Genomic DNA, 17,695 nt, shown 5'->3' with positions numbered 1-17,695 from the left:
TGGAAGATTGTGGGGATGCCAGGAGGGAGAGAAAGCCTTTGAGATGGGGAATGGTGTTTCATGCCTGTGCTTCCAAACCTGAACAGCAGGAAGGCACCTGACAGGGAGCTGCAGTGGCTGTGGGCTGCAGGGGCTGGGTTCTGTCCTTGCACCCACCACACCAGGCTGTGCCTGACCCCACCACACAGGAACCCCCAGCCCTGAACCACCTCCACCTTGTCATCCTGCTGGAGGAAACTGAGCACCTGCACCAGATGAAGGTGCTAGGAAAGATGAGGCCGTGCTGCAGATGCCCAGGCCATCGGATGCCCCTGGGATCATCTGCAGCAGAGCCCAAAGCTGGAGGTACCAAAGGAGACCTGCCTGGCCCCAGGGCATAAGGGCATCCCTTTGCTCAGAGCAGGGGAGACAAAACCAAGGACATGTGCTGCACAGGGATGGAAGCCTGTCATGTACCAGACATGCAGGAGATCCCAGTGCCACCTGACACTGGCGTTCAGATTGGTTTCTAGGGGCCAACTTGCCTCCAGCCATCCCTTCCCCAGCCACATCTTTTCCTCCAGGGAAGTTCTGTCCTGTCACTTCAGTCTGAATGCACACACTGCTCCAGCCAGTTCCCGCTCCTCAGTGCAGTGCAGGAAACAGGTGGGACATTCCTGGAAACACGTGGGACATTGCTGAAGGTCCCAAAACGTCCGACCTACGTGCAAGGGGCAACGAGGTGCTGGGATGTTTACTAGCAGGATGTCCTCACCAGGGCAGATGAGTGCTGCTGTTAGTTCCTAGAAGTGTTTAGTTCCTAGAAGAGTGTTTGTTCCCCTACACGTCCCACGCCGCCTACACTCCTGCTTCCACTCACACACTGCTTTCCATTGACCCCAAACGAGACTCAAGTCTACTCTGTCACAATCTCTCAATGATTTTTTTTTTGCATGTTATGTCTCTGAATTTCCATCTTTGCTACACACTGGGCAACTTCCCCAGCTGGGAAGTAGGTAGCACTTGCTCTACAGGAGCTCAAGTGAGTAATGGCTCAGAAATCAGAAGTGTCATTACTTCAGGGGAAACAGTAAGATGTGTTCGTAGCAGGCAGCATGTCCAAGCTGCCCAAATCAGCTCTGGGCCAGAGGCACAGCAGGCCCGGGTGTGCTGGCTGACTGCACTGCAGCAGGACCCCCGTGCTGCTCCCGGCACACCTGAGCTCGTGTGCCCGGCTGCTCAGTGCCCAGCATGCCGGAGGGCTTGGGGTCCTTCCAGCGAATGGCAAAACGCGCTGTTCCTGCGCTGTGACAGCTCCCAGCCAAGCAAGAGCTCCCATCTCAGAGGGAGCAAACCACCGTGGGCTTTAGGAACCGCTTTGTCCCGCCCTGCATGCCGCTGGAGCACCGCTGATACCGCACAGCCGACCCGCTCGGGCGGGAGCACCAACGACCCCAGGGACACCGGGGCCGAGGGGCGCCGAGGAGCCGCTCCGGAGCTGCAGCACCGGGCACCTTGCAGGGAGGAGCACCGAGGGCACCGCGGAAGGCACCGCCGGGGCATCACGGCGGCACCGCCGGGGCACCGCCGAGGCCCGGCCGCGCTAACCCCACGCAGGCTCCCGCTCCTTCCCTTACGCTCCCTTCCCCTCGGGCCCCTCTTTCTTCCTCCCCGCCCCTCTCTTCGGACCTGCCCGTGTCCGCCCATGTCCCGCCCCTCTCTCCCGGTCCCTCTCCCCCGGCCCCGCTGTCGCGCGCTCCCGGTGACGCGCGCCGTGCCCGCGCCTGCGCGGAGCGCAGCGGCGTCATGGCGGTGCCGGGCGGAGGTGGGCCGGGCCGGGCCGGGCTGGGCTGGGCTGGCCGGGGATGGCTCGGGGCGCGGGTCCTCCCACCCCTCTCACCCTGGCAGCGGGTCCCCGGCTCCCCCAGCTCGGCCTCCCCCCTGCAGGGCGCGGTGCCGCTCCCTTTGCACCGCGCGGCGGCTGCGGCTGCCGGGGCCTGGTCCCCCTTGAGGGCCGGAGGAGGCGGCTCCGGGCACGGGTCCCCAGCTCCGGCCGCTCTGCGAGGGGCGTCCCCGAGGGAGTGAGCGGTCCCGGGCACGGGGTCCCGGAGGCCCTGGGAGGGGGCTGAGGGACGTGGGGATTGCCGGAGGCCTGGGGGCGTGCCAGTCCCCGTGAGCTGTGTCTGGGCAGGGCTCCTGTGCCCCTGGGCAGGCACCGGGCAGCGGCAGGGGGCTGTGGTACCGTAGTCCCAGCACTGAGCCTCTCCAGGTGCCTGCAGGTGCGAAGGACGACACATTCAACGTGCTGGACCTGGCGGAGTACACCAAGAACCGGCCATGGTGGCGCAAGATGTTCGCCCCCAGCTCGGGGTCGAGCGCTGAGAAGTACAATGTGGCCACGCAGCTGGTGATCGGAGGGGTCACGGGATGGTAAGATGGGCCGGGGCTGCCCTGCCTGCTCAGGCAGGCGCTGGCTGGGTCTCTGGGGTCACACTGACAGGTGCTGGGTGATCGTGTGGCAGTCATTCAGAGGAGGCAGGTGATCAGCCTGCTGTCTGTCCCCTGGCGTGGTCTGCTGAGCTCTGGGATGTCTTATATGCTGTCTGTAACTTAAAGAACTGAGACTGTCTCGAAGGGAAGGAAGAAAATCACACCAGTCTGTAATTGTTTTTAAGTTCTGGGAAAAAGTGTTGCTGTTGAATTAGGACAGACAGATTTGAACCTCTTGAAACAGAGATACCTTCTCCACTGGAGGTAGATGTGCTTCAGGCAGCTGCATTAAAAACTTCATGGGCTCACAGTTCCCAGGGTTCCCTGTCATTTGTAGCTGGGACTGAGTGTGGCTCTATTTGTAACTTCATTCCCACAGCATCGTTTGAGTTGAAAATTTTGTGTAATCACTGCTTTGCTTCTTACCATGACCCTCATCTTCACCTGGCAACGGGGTAATTATTTAACAGTGTATGACAGAGCTTTGTCTTCTCACAGAAGTGTGACCTGGCCTGTGACCTCTCTCTTGTATCTTCTCTAAGTGTATTCAGAAATGGGTAAAGGCAGGTTGCTGTGTTGTTTGCAATGCTCATAAGGAAACTGTTCCAAGGGAAGTGTGGTTTGGGTGGCACAGCATACCAGCCTGTGGCTGCATGACTGAGCAATGGAGTGGTGCTGGCTGCAGGAATGTTTTTCATGTTGAAAGCAGGAACCCATTTTGGAGACCAGCCTTAGATCACTGCTGTGTGCTCATTCCATCATTTGTCTCTTCTGAGAAATGAAAAGGTAAAGTAAGTAGTTTTTTGCTGCTTACTTTACAAATAAGTACAAAAGAGGCTTGTGATTTGCTCCCCATGCTCTATCATGGAGCAGCACGTGTGCTCCCTAATTTCTCCTCAGAGATGATACCAGTTAAAAAAAAACCTACATCAAAATGTAAAATCACTTGTTGATTTTGGTGAAATCACAGGTTTCTGGTTACTCTTTTGGGAGGAGAATGAGGTTGAAGAGATAAGAGCCAAATGGAAAAAGGCTGGAATGTGACAGCACAAAGTGAAAAGCTATAAAGCATCAATTTTGTCTGGGTGCAAATCCTTCTCTCTGGTTGCACATGGGTTTCTTCTGCAATTTGTCAGGCTGTCTCCAGTCCTGGGTAACTGCTGCCAAAGGCAGCCTTGCCTGTGGGGAGCATAGTGAGTAGTGTGTGTGTGGTGTTTTATTCTCCTGACTGAATGCTGGTTGATTTGTAGGTGTACTGGATTCATCTTCCAGAAAGTTGGAAAGCTGGCAGCGACAGCAGTGGGAGGAGGCTTTTTCCTACTTCAGGTGTGTATGAACAGCAGCCCAGGCTTTCTGAGAACTGTGCTGCAGGGGACAAAGGTCTCTCTAGGAACCAGTGTCTGTTGGGGCCTGTGGGGTCAGACCCCCCCTCTGCCAGGGGTTTTCTGTGGCTCTGAATGTCAAAGGTGTGTTCTCCAGGGCACATGGATGCAACAGCAAAGCAGGGTCGGTCTGCATAAACCAGTGCAGGATTGCCAGTGCACATCCACTGAAGATCTGCTAGCAAAGGCCAGGCCAAAGGCACAGGAGAGCTGTTACTGCAGGGGCACCTAAGTGGAGCACGAGACAGTCTTCAGCTGTCTGCCTGTGGACATAGTGTCCCTGGAGGAACAGCCCTGCATGTCAAGAAGGATTTACCCATATCTGTGACATGCGTCCTGCCAACCTGGCCTCCCTAGGAGTCCAGCCAGCACAGATGGGGCTCACTGCAAAGCACGGGGGAAGAGGAGAGAAAGGTGATCTCTCTCTATCCTCTACCACATCTGCTGGTTTCCAAGAGCCCTGGCATTGAGGGAAGCTGCTGGGATGTGTTCATGCATCTGGTGCATCCTGGAGCAGGTAGAGCAGCTCTCAGACCTTGTTCAGCTCTCACCTGTTTGCTCCTCAGGCAGACAGGTCTTGTGTGTGAGTCATTCTCCCTCACTCTCCTGGTTCTGCTTGTTCTGCTGAAAGTCAAAGGCTTGCTCTGGGCAGAGGGAGTTCCACAGCTGAATCACCCTGAGCAGATATAATAGTTAGAGAGGAATGGGCTATTAATAGCTGTGTCCACCCACAGCAGCAGGAGAACTGCAGGGAGTCCCAACAATATCCATGGTAGTTGTGAGGAGGAGGTGATACCAGCTTTACATTGAGGAAGAGGCTGAAGCAGGCTAGGCTGCAGTGTGTGCCCACCAGTTGGAGGATTACTGTGGGAGACAAACATTGCAGAACATTTGACACAGCTCTAGGGGTGGTATTCCAATTTTTAAGCCAGTGTGCCCCCCCCCTTGAGTGGGAGGTAGCTGTGGTCAGGGAAGGTGGGTGAGCAAGGGGTCTGTTTAGTTGTGGTCGTGCAGGACTTCAGGAACTTTTTTCTAATCCTCAAAACTCTAGATTGCAAATCACACGGGATACATCAAGGTGGACTGGAACCTAATACAGCGGGACATGAACAAAGCCAAGCAGCAGCTGAAATTTCACACCAGTGGTGATAAAATGCCTCCAGAAGTGAAAAGCAGAGTGGATGAGGTGAGACAGTTCTCCCAGGGCATGTGCTGGAGGGACAGCAGAAAACAGGATTTCCTCTTGAGCTGTTAAAGATGTTCAGTTGTGCAAATACAAGGAGGAAATTCTTGCATGACATCAAACTGGGAGAGATGGCAAAAGTTGTGGATGTTGCCTGCCTAGAGTTTAAGAAGACATCATTTCTCACAGCATTCTCCTGGAGGAGCTGGCTGCTCATGGCTGAGCAGAGTGCAGATCTGGCTGTGTGCTGGTGCAGTTAGGGAGGGGAGGTCGTTAGGTAGGAATCTGTTTTCCCAGATCTGAGCAGTGGAATCTCTGTGAGCATCTTGAAGAAAATGCTTGCCTCAAGAACAGCCTGTTCTTGCCTCAAGAACAGCCTGAGGCATTTCCTCTTAGCAGGAGGGTCAGTGGGTGGCCTGATATTGTTGAACACTGTTGTCTCTTCTCACCCCTGCTTAGGTGGTCATATTTCTGAAGAAGAATGCTATCCTGACTGGAGGGTTTGCTGGAGGATTCATGTTTGGAATGGCATCCTAGAAGCTGCACTCTCCTCTCGTGCCCAGCCTCCCCTCCCCTCCTCTACTGCTCTTATCTCTCACTTAGAAGTCAAAGGATGTTGCCAACAGACTCAGTCCCATCTGCTCACAGCTTCCAGCCCTTATTTCTTACAATGCTGCTTCTGATTTCCACCTTTTTCTTCTGTCTGGGCTGTTAGTGTGCTGGGGTTGGTCTGGAAGCTTACAACTCCCAGTATATCATGATTTCCCACCAAATACACCCAGATTCAAATTTCTGATGAGTTTCAACTTCATAAAAATGTAGTGGCAGAGAAACCTCTTAAATGTGCTTCTTGCAGGTGCGCAGGACTGCTATATGTACTTTGTCTGCCAGTATATGTGTCAAACTCTTCAGCACTCTATATGTGTCAGGTCTTCACAATTCAGCTTTCAGTATTCCTGCCCTGGTACCTGGAGCACCTCTGCTTCACTCTGCACAGAGGTGGTGTGTGCAATCCAAAATGTGGTTGACAATCCAGGGGTGGATGCAGAAGTGTCAAAGCTGCCTGAGCTGTGTCCAGGACAGGGGAATGTGGATTTTCCTGCCCTCCCCCTGCTGTTTCACTGTGCATAGATTGCCATTTGGCTTTGTCTCTGCTGGTGTCCTTCCCCATACTGGAACTGCAGCACTGGTACTGCCGATGGAAACTGAGCACTGAGGCTGACTCTCCAGGCCCTCTCCTCATCATGTGTTCTGAAAGTCACCAAGTTCTGTTCTGTAGAACCACCTGACTGCTCAGCCTTTGAGGCTCTTTCCTGCTTTCAGCAGGCCCAGCCTGGCTGTGTCAGATGGGGGCATTTCAGCTGTGCCACTTACTGTAAATCACTCTGGGCCTCTGACTGGGGTTTCCATATTTACCGCAACCTTCTCTGGTCACCTTGGCATTGGTGATGCTCCTTGAGCTGTAACCATGTAGGACAGGATTGTAGACAGGAAATGCTTCCCTGCTCAGGGTACACTGAACTGGTCCAGGTCCCTCTTGCCAGCTGTACTGGAGAAAGGGGGATGATGTGAAATCTGGAGTGCAGTCCTTTACTTGCCTCTGAAGAGCACGGATTCTTTCTCCCTGGTCTCTGCAAGCAACTGAAATGACAAAACTTCAGTGAAAACCAGACTGTGCTTTTGTGAGAGCAGCTCATTTGCATATTTCTGCCTCAGTTATGTTCCTTCCTTCTTTGTGTTTGCCATTTCCACAAGAAAAGCTGTTTGCTTAATTCCATCAGCTGCAGCCCTTCTCCTGCAGGAGATGAGGCAACCCAGATGTGGAGCTCAGCTGATTTTGGACAGTCTGACTCAGTGCAGTTGTGTGCAGTACAAACATCCCCCAGGGTATTCTGCAAGCAGAGACTTGTCTGACAACGTGGTGGTGTCCTCCAGCAGGTGTAGGTAGGAGTTCTTGCCCTGAATGTGGGATTTTATGTGAAAGCTCATCTTTCAATGGGAGAGATGGTAGGGAACAGTGACACTCATGGGTGGGTGGTTTGCAGCACCTGGCTCAGCAGCTGCACCCCATTTCCAGTGCTGTGCAAAGGCTTGGTGATCTGCTCTCAGTGTGACTGGAAAGGAAATCTACCCTTGAGAGATGCTGACAGAGCTGAAATGGTGGGCTCTTCCACTAGAGGGTTTGGAATGAGCATTTGCAGTTGGTAATTTTGTTTCAGCTCTGCTGATTGAAGTGTCCATCTAGCGCCACATTGATTTAGCTGAGGTTTTCCTCACCTTCAGGATCTGAAAAGAGGCTGCAGGTAATCGGGAGATAAAAGTTGCTGTCTTTGCTCCTGTCCTGCCATACATGGCCAAGAATGAAGGAGTAGCTGGGCTCACATCCTTTAACAGTGGCCTTCCAAAAGACCATCCTGAACTGCAGGAGTGATGGGATGCAGCAAATGGGTCTTCTAAATTGGTGTTTAGCAGTGGAGTTACAGACGGTAACTCTTGGCATTTGGTTTAGTTTTCTGTAGGATCTGCAGATGTGAACGTGCATAAATAGATACATTGGTCTTGCAAGGTATCTCTTGTTCCTGTAGGACAACAGCATTGCTGCTCTTTGGTGGGCTGCAGAACACAACTTCTGAAATGCACTGATCTCCACAAAGCTGTCTTCAATGACAAAGCTCAAATCAAATCATTGACAGACCTTAGGGATGTTTTTCAGGTTCAAGTAAGTCACTACTGCCCAACCCTAGGTGGGGCAAGTTCTGCTCAAGTCCCAGTTTGCTACAGAGAGAAGTGGCCCAGAGAGGGAGCTAAAATGCTGCTGAAAGGGGAAACAACAGATTTACGCTGAGTTTGATGTGAATGTAGGCAGGGAATGGACAAGCACATCAGGATGTGGCAATTCTTTCTGCTGTGCTGGTGTTTGGCTCATGGCTGGCACTGTTTGATGCTGTGGGGCAACACTGGAAGCTTTGATGCTGGATCAGTGTCTGTGGGGATGCATTTTCATTGCTGCAGGTGCCAAGATGAGGTGTCCCTTCCCCTCCCCACTCCTGCTCCTTTTAGTGTTGTTTCAACAACTTCTGACATGTGTTACACTCTGAGATTTCAAACACATTAGGCTTTTAAAGTGGTTTTATATATTGTATGTAAATGCTTGTTGAAGTGATATTTTATTAAACAGTTTTGCTCTAAATGCTTCTCTGTGTGAGGTCTGTTGGCTTCCTGGGAAACCAGCATGTTCCTGTCTCACTGACTGAGGGGAGCACCCACAGCCAGAGCAGCAGCAGGACTGTGGCAGGTAGCACTTGGGGACATGGCTTAGTGGTCAACTTGGCAGTGCTGGGGGAATGGCTGGACTCGATCTTAAAGGTCTTTTCCAACATAAATGACACTATGAAGGCACCAGCCTCCCCTCATCCATGCAGGTAATCTGGGCTACCTTATTAAATCCCTCTCCATGATCATCCTGGCACCAATCACACATATTCCCAAGAAGTGGGATGCTGCTAGGGCAGGAGGTGGGTCTGTAGCCAGCCTGGGTTGCCTCTGCTGCGCAAATTTGTTCCCTTCAACTTCAAATGGGCATGAAGACAAGGCTATTTCTTTTTCATAGGTGCAACAGAAGCCTAAATATATATATATTTTTATTTATTTAGATATATCTCTATATATATTATCTATTTATCTATTAGTGACTTTTTTCCCACTGTTCTTGCTCAGATAGGGCAAAAGAGAAAAATTAGCTACTTCTTAGAGGTGCTCTACAACATTGTCATCACTTTTCCCTGCTTTTCAGGGACACTAAACCTCCTGTTACATCTTAAAGGTTTTTTCTTGGGGGGACGGCAGTGGGAGGGGAAGACAAGCCCAAAATTATTCTTATCTTCAGCCCCAGTTACAAAAATATCAAGTAGCTTCTATTTAAACATGATCTCACGTGGCTCTGGGCTGTGAATGGCAGCCAAGCTGCCTGGCTTGCAGCTCAACAAACAAGCAGAGACCACAGTTTGTTCCAGTCGTTTATTTTGTACCATGGTATTTCAGAGCAGTGAATACAGATGGTTTGCTCTTCTAGGCTTCAGTACACACACCTATTGTGCCTAGATCTCAGTGGTTTATAGAAGCTCTATTTCATAAGTTGTACTTGATCACAGCACAAAAGTCCTTTACGGCTAGATCTAATACAGAGTTAGGGCTAGTGGGTTGGGAGCCTGATATTTGGGTGCCTGGACTCCTGCTACAGGGGACAGCAAGACAGGCAGCTCTGAAGGGTGGTGCAGGAACCTGTCTATGAGCTCTTCCTACAGGGCACAGGAAATTCTGCTGCATGGCCGAGAGCTTCTGGAAAGCCATCTCTCCTAGGGCCCAGACACAGCCGGTTTGGGAGTGAGTCTGGAATGTTGTGTGGAAAATAACTGCCTACAACTGCTTGTTCAGTAAGCAGCACCTAAGTCAGTTCTTGGATCTAGCCCAGGGCTCTGTGACAGGCCTTTGGGTATCAGCAGTTTTAACTAGACTTGGATTCAAAGCATATTGCTTAAAGGTGTTCAATTAGACATAAATTTATAAATTTTGTTATCAACAGTCAAATCTTTCAAATGACTATTGCTTTTTTAAAAAAATATCCTATCCCTGTAGCAATCCCTGAAATTATATTCCTGTAACATTTTTATCATGCAAATAGCAGCGTGTAGGCAATTCAAATATAAAATAAACAACTCTGTCCAGTGGAAAAGTGAGGCACTTAGGCAAAGTGACTTGTAGTCACTCATGATCTATACAAGACTTAGGAACAATCATCAGACCTGATTCCCATTCTTGAGCTTGAACCACTGGACAGGCAAATGTTGTCTGGAACTACTGCACGGCGGCAGCAATACCTTTGTTGTATCAAGATGGGTTTGTTTCATGTTTAAACTCACTCTTCTGAGCTCATTTCCTGTACCTCTTGCTCCAGAAGCCAGAATAACTCGGTTCCAATTCTCCATTTTTAGAGCAAGGATGGATTAGAGTAAGGTAAGCATCCTAAAAACATCAAGTTGACATTTCACAGGTGTGATGCAGAGGCAACATAGATTATGTTTTCGTACAGAAAATAAAGTTTGTTAACCAGGCCATATGTTGGTACCGCGTAATGCTTTTTGGTGTGTTGAACGGTGTGTTCCAGGAGCAATCTGGCTTTTCTGAAAGTCTAAAGAAGGCTTGAAAAAACACACACGAGCTCTTCAAGTGAGTCCATTCATTATGTTACTGAGGTGGTGGGGAAATTCCTTTTGAAGTCACCTTAGCATTTTCTCTCTCCCTTTCTTCTCTCTCAAACCCTGAACAACAGACGGACCTGCCCCTGGCGAACCGAGCGCAGCATTTCCGCATCTCCTGAAGGGCAGCTTCACACTTGGACTCCATGTAGTTGTTTGCTGGAAAATAAGAAGGAGACACCAGGTCTGCAGAGAGGAACAGGCTTTGTTCCCTGAGGGAGCACACTAGCCCAGCTCTTCAGCATTCCATCATTTTCTTGCTCACAAAAACCTCTCTTTAGTTGCAGCTATCTAAGGCTATGGCTCTCTGTGACTCAGAGAGGAGTCCTGCAGGAAGGGACTGAGTCTGGTTTGAGTTAAGAACCACCTGCCTGTCTGCCCAGAAACACAGGGCATGCACAGCCACCTGCTCTGCCCTGGATGAGCTCTGCAACCACTACACAGCTGCACTCTGACTTTTAAAAGATTAAAAGAAGCAACAGCAGCATAATGTGAGCCACACAGCACCCGTGGAGAGCCCAGAAAGCAGCAGTGAACACCTTCTGGTTAATGAGCAAACCACACTGCTGTGATCACTGGGCTATGAATTCCCTGACTGGGTTGGTGAGTGAGCTGTAATACAAACACAGAGATCACCCCTGAGAAAAAGGTTGTGGTGATTTCTGCAAGCGGGCATCCCAGGAGGAATGGCAGGCCCTTGGAGAGGAGAGCTGATCTCTCTCTGCCATAACCTGCAGTTGATGAGTGCTCCGAGGCTCTCCTAACTGTCCCTCTGCATTTGCAGCTTTCTAAAACTGTACCTATGTACAGGTACACCATCATCTGTCAAGGATGTATTGCTGAAAGTCACACACAGATAGGAAAACACAATAGAGATTTACAGCAGGCATTCAGTCTCACAGAGGAGCAGCAAGATCTTTGGAACAATGACTTTTGAGAAGTCAGCATCTCCCAAAGGTCCAGCTCCCACCCTCCATCTCACACATTGGGTACAGTGGCTGTGCAGTTAAGGCTCTGTACTTTAATTTTTACAGGGGAAAATTGCTTTGCTCTCTGTCAACTCAGCTGCTTCATCTGTGCACATCAGACAGCTCCACAGCACAGTACATCAACAGCAGCAGTGACAGTGACATGAATGTGCAGCAAAGAGCTTCTCTGCCAACACTTAACCATTCAGATCAACACTGTACACAAACCTACACAGGCAAAACACTTGGAACAACTTCCACAAATGTTACAAAAAGAACATTGGCACAGATGGGACCAAAACAGGGTCAACCATCAGCTTTTAAGTGCAGTAATACAGGGAGAGAAGGCAGTCCTTCGTGGGAGAATGCTCCAAACCATGAGGACATTAAAGGTAGTCTCTAGACAATTGCTGGGGACATGAAGACCATCTCACACCTGGAGGACAGATCACCTAACCTGTTCCTGACAGAATTCTTGAAACACCCCTGGAGCAGCTCTGCAGTCTTCTCATACATTCCACCCACTCCCTCACTAACCACACTGTAAGAGAGCTTATTATAATGTCTAGCTCTCCCTGCCCACAGCTGAGTCCCAAAAATACACCTGGGATCTCACTGCCAGCATGGAGAACACTGCAAGCACATTACTGTAACTAATGATCTGCTTTATACTAATGAGGTCTCATTATTTACAATTGAGCACAAAGCAATTCTATTAAAATCAGACATTATAATTTTGTTCATTTTGCAACCAGGTGATGCTAATGTGCTTTGTTCCTTCTCAAGATGAAAGGACAAGGCTAATTTAAAAGAATTAAGTTCCACCAAAAATCAAGACACCAAAGACAAAATGACACTCAGTACCTTGCAAGCATTTCTGTATTTCACAGGCTTGTTTCTGGCAGGGATCCTTCTGGGACATGTTCAGGAACTAAAATGATAGAAAATGTTATTGTAGATCAGGATTCTTTTCAGGGAGTGGGGAAAGACTGTCCAACAGCCACATCTTTTAGGAGCTCCCAATTTCCCCCACTGTCATCATTCAGAAAACACCTACTGCTGCTTCCAGGTGCCTGCCAACATACACAAGAACTCTGTCTGGCTAAAAGATGATGATGGAGACAATGAACAGAGGAAGTTTCATGTCGCTAAGTTTAAAAGCCTTCTTCTTTTCTCTAGTTAAAATGTGTCCTTTTCCACTTGGATTTACAAAGATTCCAGAAAATATTCAAATTAACACAGCTGACTAAATTTTAAGAGTTTTCTATCTCTAGACCTTATACTGAGACATGTATTTATGTGAAATCCACCTCTGTGAGCTTTACACAACCAAGGATTTGGTGGCAAGTCATAGAACCACAGATGGAGAAGGCATTTAAAAAAACAAACAACTCAGTTGTGTATATGCCATAATGCCAAGAAGAAGGGCTCTTTTCATTTTGTTTCAGGAGGAAGTCTCTTGGAAATCCTCTCCCTCTGTCCAGAAAACCCCTCAACCAGATTGGAGGACAGCTCCATCTTGTTCAAATCCATTGGAAAAGCATTTCAGACACTCGATTTTTCTGCAGCTGTGACACCTGTAACTGTGTCAGTGTAAGAGCAAAGCCAAGCAAAAGCTGGTAGTACCAGTAGTTGAATGGGAGACCTCAAAGGAAAGCACCAGTGTTGCTGAAAGTGGTGGTGAGACTGAACCCTCTGAGCCACATTTCAGCCTCTGCTCAGAGTTGGGAGCTGCTGCCTGTCCAGATTCTGACAAGTCACCAGCCCACAGCAGTTTCCAGAATCACTAGGGCATTGTTTGCAGCATCCTGGCCGAATTCCGTTTGGGGCAATTACATTCTGCCTACCTAGAACTCCCCCTGACGTTTCATTTCGTCACAATACTCTTCTTCACTGCCTGTTCTAAACTCTTGTGTGATGCTGCTGTGTGTTGTTTAACTGCTTCCACCTCAAAGGTGGCTGCATTTCAGTGGAGAGAGAACCTTTTATTGTACAAAACAGACAATGGCATCTTCCTAGAGCCACTGCTCCTGAAAGACAAAAATTCACATTAAAGAAAGACTGGGAGTAAACAGTGCACAGTACAAAGCAGGGGTAATGTCTGCACATACCAGATTAATCCCCAGGCACGAGTTTAAGCAGCAGCTCTTCAACACCATCAAGCTGTAAGTGACAAGGAAAAGTTCAATACGTCTACAGTTACTGTGGTTGAGCTAATGGACTTCAACAAAGTAACAGTCCTTTGCCGTCCCTCAAGGATCTCAAATGACTTCACAAACAGGAATGACTATGTTCTATTGTTGCCACCATCCTTACCATGAGATGGTGCTCTATCTCCCAAACGCGAGAGTTACTATCCCTGTACTGCTCACCCTGGGACAGCTGCCACATGTGAGGCAGCCGGGATGGGGGGAGCTGGCTTGGTCGCAGCGCCTCACCCAGGGGAACCTGAACTCTTTGGATCCGAGCCCTCAGCATACCTTCCTCCTGGGGGAAAGTAACAAACAGAGCAGGCAGTTACTGGAGGAGGCACCTGAAACAGCAACGCTACAACCACGGGGAAGCTCAAAGCGCACACTTGCCTCTTCCGCAGCCACGAGCCAGGTTTTGCGGTGCTCATCGCAGTAAACCCCCACGCGCCGCACCCAGAGCCGCACGGGAGGAGCGCCTGCCTCCCCTCCCTGTGCCATCCCTCGGGCGCTCCCGCAGCTCAGCTGGACGGCATCGGCCCGCGGGCTGCACTCGTGGTCTCTTTAGCTCTGAGCACATTCACGGAGAGAGCTCCCGGACCTGGCAGCCAGGTGGTGTCTGACTCCTCGGATGAGATGCTACGTGCGGAAATGTCCCTAAAAGTCAGCTCGGGAGGCTGAGGTGGTGCCTAAGCCAGCGGAAACGTCAGGCCAAGTCGTACACTGGGACGCGCGGGCCGGGTGGCATTGGTAAGGCATTCTGGGGCAAAAGGTGCTATTGGTACACAGTTAAAACCTGTGAGTATTGGCTTTGCTCATTCCACTAACAGTCCTATTAACAGTCTTTGTGTAAAACGGGGGGAAAAAAAGAGGTGGTCTAAATCCCAAAAGCAAAACTGGTGAGCAGCAGTGAGGTGAGCTCAACAGGAACGAAGATCACTCTGGAGACAGAGCACAGAGCTCGGTGTGCAGGACTCTCATCTTTGGAGCTCGCTGAGCTGTCGGGGTGCAGGGTGCTTTGTCTCATCTCTCAGGGTGCCAGCACTGTCCATTCACACCCAAACTCCTCGGGAGCAGCGCTCAGGACTGCGTCACTCGGCTTTTGGCTGGTCACAGAGAGCCACAAACAAGGGCAGAGGAGCTTGGGGCATTGAGGTGGTTCTTGCTACTGTAACTTTTGTTTAACAGCACGTTTATCTGTGTGCCAGTTAGATCAAGCTGAGCCATTAGCAAATGGAGGTCAGGGGAAATGATTCTCTTTGAACCCTAGAAGAGGTAATCAAAATGGTACAGACAGTCTTCATCCTTTATCTAGGTGTAAAGTAGAACAAAGTTAAGCTGTAACACATACAACATCCTCCTGCTATGAAGCAGATGCAATATTCCTTATCCCAGTGAAACACAGTGGTCTTCTGAAAACTTGTAAGGTTATAAGGCATATTTCAAACAGGAGGAAGAAAATCTGGGTACAAAATAAAGGAGGGAAGGTCAGGGAGAGAAAAAAACCATTGTTATACTTCGGGCTGCATATATAACAGAAAACACTCTTCCATGATGCCTTCCACATCTTACATCAGTGTTTCTCTAACTTTTTGAGCCAGAGGAGCACTCAGCCTTTTTGAGAACCAAACACCAACCACGGGTCAGCCTGAACAGCACCATCACAAAGAAAACTTTGAGTGTTCTTTTATTACTTCTTTTTCTCACCCATTCTGTTTGTTTCCTTGCTTGATGTGTGGGGATGTGTGTGTGCCCTACACAAAGCACCACTGTTCCGGCTGCCATCCTGTGATGAGGAACAGGCATTCCAAGGAATGCCCCACCAGCTGGATCACTGGCATTTAGAGGAATGCGACTGCAGTCTGACAAGCCTCACAAGGCCTTCAGGAATTAGGGTTAATTAGGGTAATTCTTTTCCTTTCTGCTTTACCCTAAGCCACATTACAAATTTTAACCCCTGTGTGGAACTCTGCCCAACAGTGAAATGCAGCAATTGCCACTGATCATTTTCAGTCAGCTGAACATAATCACCCCAGGTGGAATTCGGCCAGGATACCCTGCAGTAAACTGCATCATGATCAGAAATGCCCAAGAACTTGCTTTCATTCCATTCAAAGCTGGAATTTTTACAGGTCATCATCCCCAGAACCAGAAGGCTCAAGACTGGCTCCAGTAATGGAAAAATACATCTCAGTAAGTGAACTGTGTTTCCTACTGTAGGTAAGCTCTCCTGGAAGGTCTCCTATCCAAATACTGCCCTGGTTCAGCCTGGCTGAACTACAGGGAGCAGGACCAAAACACAGCATGCACGTTTGTGTCCATGGGGAGTGGAGATGGCAGCAATGACAGAGCCAGGACAACAGAACAAGGTCTCATGCAGAGGACACTGTGCAGAATGGGCAGTGGTTCATGTGTGCTGTCACCCCTTGCCCCACTGATTTGCCCCAAGCTCCCCCAGAACTGCAAAGCTGAAAGGCTCAGTCTGGCCTGTGGAGGTGCCCAGGTAGTGCCACATGGAAAATCCTGAGGTCAGGCAAAACCATCAGATGGGTTTGGGGTGGGGCAGGAATGGGGTCTGGGGTGGGGCAGGAATGGGGTCTGGGGTGGGGCAGGTGTCTGCAGCACCCAAACACACCAAAGAAACTGGAGATTCCACAAGCACACGCTCAGACAGTGCACCTGAAAACATACACAGTGTCTTATTGCTGCAGGTTTGATTAGAAAGCAAAAACAAAGCTTGAAGGAAGACATGAGTGGAAGGAGAAGAGAGCTTACTTCTATTTTAAACAAGTTTTAAACCCAAGTTCTTACACTGCCTGCTTCATAACCTATCAAAAAACCCATCTCAACCAAGAAAAACCCCAACAGCTTAAATCTGCAGGACTGCAGCATCATCCTTTGAGACTTTAACATTCCCATCAACATAGCTGTAGAAGGCTGAGCTGCTCAAAGTGCTGTTTTGGGGAGATTGAAATCCCAAATTCCCACAGACAGGAATAATACTGGCAGATGTTCTGTCCATCTTAGTATCAATCTTAGAAGTTTAACAATGTTCTGGGAACCTGGATGGATTTCTGAGCCATAATAGATGGATAAATGTCAAAATGGCCAGGAGGAGGAATGCAGCTTATAGTGACAACAATTTATTTGGTTTTGAGTTGGGTACATTAAAATATTTTATGGAAACAGTGATAGAAATTGCTCCAGATGCTGCTTGGACCACCCCAGAGCTGGAGGTCAGTGTTCTGAATAAATTGCACCCTTTATCACCTTCTGTTCTCAAAAGCAACAGGGAGTTCAGCTGCCATTTAGGTACCAAGGAAGAGCACTGCTGAGCCTCAGCAGCGCTGTGCTGACACAGTTACAGCCCCAAAGCAAGGCTGGCCAGCCTGGCCTTCTGCTGGGGCTTCAGAGCTGCCTGCACACCTCAGGGCTACGAGGGTGCTGAGCCTTCCTGAAAAACCCAGCCCGGCTCTGGCAACTACTCGGGGATCTGATGATTTAAGGGCATGAGGAGACACTCTAAAGCTTCTTCTTGGGGGTTTGGACTCTACTCTGACTGGAGTAAGCCCCTCTGACTCCACGCTCCGCTCTGCCCGACCTACTACTGAGGGGTAGCAGATGCTCACCGACCAGCCGGGCTGTCCAGCAGCGTGGGGAGGGCAGGCCGAGCTTTGGTGGGATCTAAAAAAAACAGGAAGACAAAAAGATGGACATAATGCGGAGGGAACCACTCAGAGGGGCGAAGAGGGCGAGGGAAGGGATGCAAGAGCCGGGCCGAGGCGCGGGAGCGGGGGCAGAGTGGCCAAGCCGGGCAAGGAGGGCCGGAGGGGAGGGGGTGTGGCGCAGGCGTGGGACCGGACCGGCCATGGCGGGGCGGGCGGGAGGAGGGCGCAGCACATCGCCACAGCCACCGCGTTCCCCCCAGGGCCGGGGCCGCGGGGCCGGGCGGGCGGCTCTGGGCGTGAGGCGGCCGCGGGCGGCGGGCCCGGCCGGGCCCGCCATGACCTACCTGCACCCGCGCCGTGACCGCCGCGCCGCGTGCGCCGCGCTAAGCCGTCCCCCGCCCCCCGGACCCGCCGCCTCCCCGCGCCTGCCCGCAGGCCCAGGAGGCCGGGCCCGGGGCCTAGCCGAGTGCGGTTAAGCCGGATCGGGCCGGGCCGTCCCGTTCAGGCCCGGCCTTGCCATCCCCCGCCGCTCCGCCCCGGGCATCGGCCGCCGGGCGGAACCCGGGCGGAACCCCGGCGCT

At 50.6% G+C, this 17,695-nt stretch overlaps 2 protein-coding genes across 9 annotated transcripts; one reads left to right on the top strand and one right to left on the bottom strand.

Moving 5' to 3' along the window:
* The first annotated feature begins 1,720 nt into the window (after positions 1–1,720).
* Positions 1,721–8,224, top strand: FUNDC2 (FUN14 domain containing 2). Its single transcript, XM_050974565.1, has 5 exons — positions 1,721–1,804; positions 2,259–2,409; positions 3,720–3,795; positions 4,903–5,037; positions 5,494–8,224. The coding sequence occupies exons 1-5, from the start codon at positions 1,786–1,788 to the stop codon at positions 5,569–5,571; spliced, it is 459 nt and encodes a 152-aa protein (XP_050830522.1). The 5' UTR covers positions 1,721–1,785; the 3' UTR covers positions 5,572–8,224.
* An 812-nt stretch (positions 8,225–9,036) lies between these two features.
* On the bottom strand, positions 9,037–17,646 carry CMC4 (C-X9-C motif containing 4). Of its 8 annotated transcripts, none has more exons than XM_030228723.2 (4): positions 17,459–17,646; positions 17,076–17,130; positions 12,122–12,188; positions 9,037–10,448 (listed from the first exon to the last, which is right to left on the bottom strand). In XM_030228723.2, the coding sequence occupies exons 3-4, from the start codon at positions 12,177–12,179 to the stop codon at positions 10,279–10,281; spliced, it is 228 nt and encodes a 75-aa protein (XP_030084583.1). In that variant the 5' UTR covers positions 12,180–12,188; positions 17,076–17,130; positions 17,459–17,646; the 3' UTR covers positions 9,037–10,278. The 8 variants fall into 8 exon arrangements, with proteins under 8 accessions (XP_030084583.1, XP_030084584.1, XP_050830523.1 ...); XM_030228724.2 differs by having other exon boundaries at positions 17,080–17,130; XM_050974566.1 differs by lacking the exons at positions 17,076–17,130; positions 17,459–17,646 and adding exons at positions 13,369–13,420; positions 13,840–13,959.
* Positions 17,647–17,695: the final 49 nt, after the last annotated feature.

Source organism: Serinus canaria, chromosome 4A (assembly GCF_022539315.1).
Source record: "Serinus canaria isolate serCan28SL12 chromosome 4A, serCan2020, whole genome shotgun sequence".
NCBI classification, from domain to species: Eukaryota; Metazoa; Chordata; class Aves; order Passeriformes; family Fringillidae; genus Serinus; species Serinus canaria.
Note: the sequence above shows the minus strand (reverse complement) of the source record. Positions and strands in the feature narration are given on the sequence as shown.

Coding starts and splice junctions, on each gene's coding strand:
- FUNDC2 (XM_050974565.1), top strand. Junction 3,796..4,902: donor GAGGCTTTTTCCTACTTCAG/GTGTGTATGAAC, acceptor TCAAAACTCTAG/ATTGCAAATCACACGGGATA. Junction 5,038..5,493: donor TGAAAAGCAGAGTGGATGAG/GTGAGACAGTTC, acceptor ACCCCTGCTTAG/GTGGTCATATTTCTGAAGAA.
- CMC4 (XM_050974566.1), bottom strand. CDS start 13,877: ATGAGCACCGCAAAACCTGGCTCGTGGCTGCGGAAGAG. Junction 12,189..13,368: donor CGTGCCTGGGGATTAATCTG/GTATGTGCAGAC, acceptor CTATCATTTTAG/TTCCTGAACATGTCCCAGAA. Junction 10,449..12,121: donor AATACAGAAATGCTTGCAAG/GTACTGAGTGTC, acceptor CTTATTTTCCAG/CAAACAACTACATGGAGTCC.